This window comes from Monodon monoceros, unplaced genomic scaffold, assembly GCF_005190385.1.
Source record: "Monodon monoceros isolate NGI ecotype Baffin Bay Population unplaced genomic scaffold, NGI_Narwhal_1 Super_Scaffold_12, whole genome shotgun sequence".
NCBI classification, from domain to species: domain Eukaryota; kingdom Metazoa; phylum Chordata; class Mammalia; order Artiodactyla; family Monodontidae; genus Monodon; species Monodon monoceros.
The window spans coordinates 1,288,234-1,294,878 of NW_021703768.1; the positions used below are offsets into that span (position 1 = coordinate 1,288,234).

The 6,645-nt window shown below is 59.3% G+C and overlaps 1 protein-coding gene across 1 annotated transcript in view; it reads left to right on the plus strand.

Moving 5' to 3' along the window:
* AHRR (aryl-hydrocarbon receptor repressor) overlaps window positions 1–3,901 on the plus strand; it is a 73,520-nt gene extending 69,619 nt beyond the window's left edge. Inside the window, exon 11 of the mRNA XM_029215649.1 lies at window positions 42–3,901. Within this exon, the coding sequence (XP_029071482.1) occupies window positions 42–1,035 (994 nt within the window). The 3' untranslated portion in view covers window positions 1,036–3,901. The remainder of the gene's footprint in view (window positions 1–41) is intronic.
* The last annotated feature ends 2,744 nt before the right edge of the window (window positions 3,902–6,645 follow it).

Genomic DNA, 6,645 nt, shown 5'->3' on the forward strand with positions numbered 1-6,645 from the left:
CCGCTACCCCTGCTCTGTCTGACGGGCGTCTCTTCCCACAGGGATGGGCGAGGAGAGGAACTGGGGGGGGTGCCGAGGGGCCCCTCCTGCCCAAGGGAGCGGAGGGACGTCCCCCCGTACAGCTGCCACCTCGAGACACAGGGACCCTCGAAGCACCTGAACTGGACGCCGGGGAGACACGGTCAGGACGGCGGCGCCAAGCTGAAGCTGGAGCCCGGCAAGGGTGACCCATTCCCTGCCGCGCAGGCCCGTGGCGCCTGCCTGCCCTACCCGGGCACCCAGGGCACTGTCCACGCCGTCAGGAGTTCACCTGGCTCTCACCAGCCAAAGCCTCCCCCCGGGCCCTGCGCCAGCCGGACCAGCAGAGCCTTGCGGGATGGCCACCAGGGCCAGGCTCCCCTTCCCACCAGCTGCCCCTTCCCTCAGGGGAGCCTGGAGGACGGGCTTCCTCGGCCGGGAAGGCAGCGTCTCCCCGTGGGGTGCTATCCCACCGAGGACAAGCTTCGAGGCCTCCCAATGCCCCCGGGAGCCCCGTGTAACCCCATGTTGTCACTCGATGTGCCCATCAAGATGGAGAGTGAATCCGGGTCCGAGGATATGGCGGATGGCTACTGTGTGTCCCCGAGCCAGGCGTGGCTGGGGGCCAGCGACGTGGCCAAGAGACAGCTGGTCACTTTCCCTACCAGGATGCACCTGAAGATGGAGCCGGACTCCAGGCACCCCCTCTACAGCCCACCCCTGGGGCCCGGCCTGCTGGGGGCCCACCCCAGGCCCGGCAGGGAGCTGGCCCCGTTGCACCCCGCACACTGCGCCTGCCTGGAGCCTCCGTCCCGCCTCTGTGCTGGGGGCCACCAACCCCCCAGCCTGGGCTGTGACTGCCAGGCTCCTGGGCCTGTGCCTGTAGTCAAGCTTGAGCCCCTGGACTCGCCCCCGTGGGCCGCTCACGGCCAGGGCGGGGCGCCCGGGATGCTCCCCAGGAGTACCTTGGCGACACGGATGCCACCCAGAGACCCCGAGTGCATGTTCCTGCCGTAAAGCAGGTGTCTGCAAAGGCTGACGTCCGTCCCTCGGCTGGCCGGGATGGCAGTGCAGGGGCAGAGACTTTCCTGAGGGAGGCGCGTGCAATAGCAAATCCTGCATCTCGTCCAGTGCCACTGAAGTTCTTAAATGCAGAGTGGCCTTAAGTCTGCTCAAGTGTGACAGTATTGCCCTCTAAGGGGACACGGTTTCCCAGAAAGAGGCCGGAGTGAGCTGGGCCGCCTGGCCGGGCAGCACTCGGCGCTCCGAGAGGTGCAGCAAGCGAGGGCAGGCGACCGGCGACCTGGCCCGACCGCAGCACCCAGCGCCCCTCCTTCCCGGCTTCCCCGACGCTGCCTCCGGCGAGTGGACCTCGGGGAGCAGCCTCACCCTGGGGGTCCCACTGCCGAGACAGCAAGTCGGGAATCAAGCTTATTGAGCGGCAGGTGACCACTTGCCCGATCCTGGGCGGAGTCCAGAAGTTCCAGGCGGAAGAGGCTGTCAGCACCGGGCCGGCACTTCACCACGACGACGTGCGTGTGCCTGAGGCGCTGGCGCAGGCTGAGGCCGGCCCGGGGGAGGATTGGCCTGATCCCACCCTGTTCCTCCTTCCGCGAGCGTCTCTGGTGTTGTCAGGGGGCCCCTGAAGGTGGTTCTTGCTCATCTGCCTCTCACCGCATCACGCAACCTAGTTTACAGGGTCTGGATTTGCAAGTCTAGAGAAGTACAAGATGTAGGGAGAGGAACGAGTTAGCCCAGTTGTCCAGCTGCCTTGCTGACTCTCTAGAGGTTTTTAAATGAGACGCCAGTCATCATCCTAGGAGGAGCCATTAGAGACAAGACAGACAGGTAATGCTTTATAAAAACGAAAAAATTGTGGGGACTTCCCTGGCGGTCCAGTGGTTACGGGGGAAAGTGCAGGTCACCTGCAATCACCAGGGGTGGCTCGTGGCTCAGGGCGAAGTTCACCGCGCCTTCCGGGGTGACCCCACGCCACGGGTGCAGTTAGTATGGGACACGACACCAGGGGACAACATCACCACCGAGCAGGAGGGAGCTGGTCGGAGACCCCCCTGTGCTGTGGTTGGAGACCCTCCTTACGGATGTGACCACCCGCCCCGGGAGGCTCGGGACGGGCAGGGGCCCCTTGCAGCCCCGCCACGTTCAGCGGGGGGTCTTTCTGTCCAGCATCTGTGGCTTTGGGGTGTCAATGTTCAGCTCCTGAGTTACTGCTGAAGCTGTTTGCTAAATGCATTGTCACCCTGTCAGACTCGGGACTGGGCTGGCGGGACTGGGTCTTCTGACCCTTAGGCAGCTGTCTGCTTCGTGGAGAGGCTTCCCCTGGGGGGCGTGGTGGGAGCTGAAGGTCTCTCCCTGGACTGACAGAGGTTACTCGTTGGAGCCCAGGGTTGGGAGTCATCAATTTGTGGCCTCCTGGGATCCCCGAGCCCTGCCCAGCAGCCTGCTTATCTCTGCCCAGCCCCCGGGGGCCTTGCAAAAGTGACATCGGTGCTGTGCTCTCCCCCACTCCCTTGCCAGAGTCTCCCCCTCCCCGTCACAATGGCAGCCAGGCCGCCCGTCGGGTCCACCTGCTTCCCACCCTCACCCCCCGCTGACTCAGCATCCCTCTCTACTTAGTTCTCACGCTGAGCCCAGCACACCTGATAGATTTCATCCCTAAGACAAGGGGTGGAATATCGGAAACTTCCTCCTTCCCTTCTATTCACGCCAAGTACCCAGCTCCTTGCGGGCAGCCCTGCACCGTCTCTCAGAAGTAACTGTCAGCCTCTCTGGAGCTCCCTCTGTGCAATGTCACCCTCAGCACAGGGGTGGGTCCTGGGATGCACCGGGGCACCTCTCAGTGTGACGCCTGCCCTTCCCATCTCAGGGTACAGCAGACAGGTGCGCTGCATGCGCGTAACACGTAAGTGGGAAAACCCTGGACCGAAAAGATGGAATTGAGAGACACCATTGCATGTTTGCAGGCTGTAGCCAGATCCTAGTGTAACCAAAAAAGAGCTGCAGGCTGAAGGACATTCAGCTGTCCCCGCCCATGAGGGCCACGGTGCCCCAACATTTCAGATGCACCCACTCTCCTGGGACCAAGTGCACCAAATTGGTCACGGTTGGTGGGCGGACAAGTCGTGCATTGCCGATGCAGAATTCAGCATCTGGACATCAGCGCTGCAGGTCTTGCGTTCTGGAGAGGCCATCATGCTCGGGGCCCAGGTCCTGACATGCTAGGTCGGTGGGAACAAAATGTCTCTCAGGGCTCCCCTGGTGGCGCAGTGGTTGAGAGTCCACCTGCCGATGCAGGGGACGCGGGTTCGTGCCCTGGTCCGGGAAGGTCCCACATGCCGCGGAGTGGCTGGGCCCGTGAGCCATGGCCGCTGAGCCTGCGCGTCCAGAGCCTATGCTCTGCAACGGGAGAGGCCACAACAGTGAGAGGCCCGCGTACCGCAAAAAAAAAAAAAAAAAAAAAAACCAAAAACGTCCCTCAGTCAGCACCTTTGTTATTTTCCAGCCATGCCCCTGCTGAAAAATCGTGTGGGGAAGGTGAGGATGGAATGTAGAAGGTCAGGTGTGGCCAGTCCTGCTTTAAAATGTCATTACAGTGCTAATTACGGGCTTGTATTTTCTGTTGCCTGTAGCTTTTGTCTATATAGCTGAAAAATATTAAAATCAAATATGATGTAGGAATGGGGTGGAAGGGAGGAGATAAACACAAATTATATTTTATAGTTTTGCAGTTTCTACTGGATGAAAAAAGTTTTCAATATCTAGGCTGACTTGTTGAATTTTTAAAAATGGATACACTATAATATAACTATTTGTACTGTTTTCTCAGTGCCTTTAGAAAGCTTTCAAATACATTTCCGATACTGTGGTTTGTATTAAATTTGCAATATTGATGTAAAATAAATCATACATGTTAGCACATGTTTACTGTAAATGGAAACGTCTACTTGAGTTTCCAAATTTATTTCCTTTAAAGCGTGTGTAGGCTAATTTATATTATAAGACTGTCCTTCACCACCAGATCCAAGGCGGTAATAAAAGCACAAGTGGACCCGGGGCCAAAGGAGGAGCGCCGGTGGCCGCTTTCTCAGCGCTCCCTCCCTTTCCCGCCCGTCACTGAGGGTTGGGGGGGACCATCCCAGGTGTCTTTAGGACACCCCAGACTCAAGCTCTCCTGCGAGGAGCAGACGCCTGGCCTCGTGTCATGTGTGTGGTGGGGTTGGCCTCGCCCCGCCCAGGACCTGGTGACAGGTGTGTGTGGGCAGGGCTGGGAGGTCACCAGGGCCCAGGCGGAGACTCCTCCCAAGCCCAGGGAGCCGTGTTTTCATTTCCTTTGTTTGGTCAAGGAGCACCCCCAAACTGCACTAGCGTCAAGTGCCCCGTACAGAGCTTGGATCTGCCCCTGCTGCAGCAGTCGCGCCCTGGCCAGGCCCCTTTCCCACGTCCTGCAGGCCACCACCCCCGTCTGTACTCTGTGACTCCCTGTCCCTCCTGGGGAGACCAGGCCAACCTGCCCCCGCCAGCTGGGTGTAAGCCAGCTGCTCCCCGTCCCAGGAGGCCACCTGCCCAGCTTGCCGTCCCCCACACCCTCCCCCCATCTGTGATCTTCAGACTCACGGCCTTGAGACCTGGGGCTGGACAACACTCATGTTCACGCCGTCACGTGACTCTCCCACCACCTAGCCTGCTGCTGTGGTGGACTTGCGGGTAGTTCCCAGACTTCTACGTGCCCAGCGGCTGCCCCCCACCCCCGCCCAGTGCGCCTCTGCGGGACCGAGGACACACCCGAGGGTGCTCATGGCTCACACCTCACCAGGGCGTGGTCACCAGGGGCTGCCCAGGCGTCCTCCAAAGGTGTCCTGCCACGGGCAGCTGTCACAGCCCGTTCGGGCCGCTGGAACGAAGATACCAGAGGCTGGGTGGCTTATCAACAACAGACACGTATTCCTCACGGCTCTGGAGGCTGCAGGCCTGAGGCCTGGCTGTGGTGGCAGTGGGGTCTGGCGCAGGCCAGCTTCCAGGTTGCTGACTGCTCGCTGTGTCCTCGCCGGTGGGAGGGGCGCAGGAGTCTTGTGAGGTCTCTCTGAAGAGGACTGGTCCCATTCTCATGGCCTAGTCACCCCCCCCAAGGCCCACCTCCTAACACCATCACCTTGGGGGGCGGTTTAGCATGTGAGATCTGGGGGGACACAGCATTCAGCCCGTAGCAGCAGCCCACTGGCGCCCACTGGGGTCTCACCTCCCCACCGATTTGGTGCCGTCAGACGTTTCAGCTCCGTCTCTCCGAGGGGCGAGGAGGCAGCGAGTTGTTTTATGTGCATTTCCCTCCCTCCTTCACTCAGCTGGTTGTTGAGTCCCTGCTGAAGACCAGGCCCTGTGACAGCGCCGAGGGACACATTAGGGAAGAAAAGATGCAGAAATCATGCTGCTGACATCCCTGTGCATGTGGACAGGGGACAGGGTGCAGAGAAGTGACCAAAGAACCGTGTAAGTTCTGTGATGCATCGGGAGGCGGCGGGTGCTGCGCAGACGGGTCAGCTGGTGTCCTGTAGCCCAGGTGGCAGTTCTGTGGGCCAGGCAGACTTCGAGCCAAGACTTGACAGGAACAGTGTCCAGGGTAGGGGTGGAGGAGCCTTATGGGCTGGGGCGAGAGGGTGGGATGAGGTCAGGCAGGGGCAGCGGGTCACAGGCAGGTCTGAGGGAGGGGAGCATGGCAGGGCTTCCGGTGAAAGCGACCCTGAGCCGCGGTTTGGAGGCCGCGTCGGCTGCAGGGCAGGAGAGGGGCCCCACGGCCACCCTAAGGACCATGACAGTGCCGGGAGGCAGCCCCGCCCTGGTTTCTTCCCCGGTGCGCTGGCTGCTCCTCTACTGTCTGTCCTGCACTTGTTTGCCGTTTTTGGTGAATTGTGGGTGTCATTTTAAAATTCAGGATAGCAGTGCTTCGTCAAAGATTTTCTCTCAGTCTATGGCTTGTCTTTTAAGAATTAAAAAAAAATACAAGGGTTTAAAATCTTAGCATGGCAAACTATCTTTTTCTTTATGGTTTATGTGTTTTGTATCTTAAGAAAATGACTCTCTCTGACCGTGCCTTTGATACAAAGCTCATTTTCTCATTTTGTCTGGTATTAATATTGCCACACCAGCTTTCTTGGGCCTGGACTAGCCGGCGTGCAAACCTCCTCCACACTTAACCATCCTGTTCCTTTATGTTCTAGATATTTTTCTCATAAATAGCTGGTTGGTTTAAAATCCATTTTACTCGTGTTCTTTTTTCCTTTTTCCCGGCTGCGTGGGGTCTTCGTTGCTGCGCGCGGGCTTCCTCTAGTTGCGGCGAGCGGGGGCTACTCTTCGTTGCGGTGTGCGGGCTTCTTGTCGCGGTGGCTTCTAGGCCCGTGGGCTTTAGTAGTTGTGGCTCATGTGCTCTAGAGCGCAGGCTCAGTAGTTGTGGCACACGGGCTCAGTAGCTGTGGCGCGCGGGCTTAGTTGCTCCTTGGCATGTGGGATCTTCCCGGACCAGGGCTCGAACCCGTGTCCCCTGCACTGGCAGGCGGATTGTTAACCGCTGCGCCACCAGGAAAGCCCCACTTGCTTGTGTTCTGATAACTGATA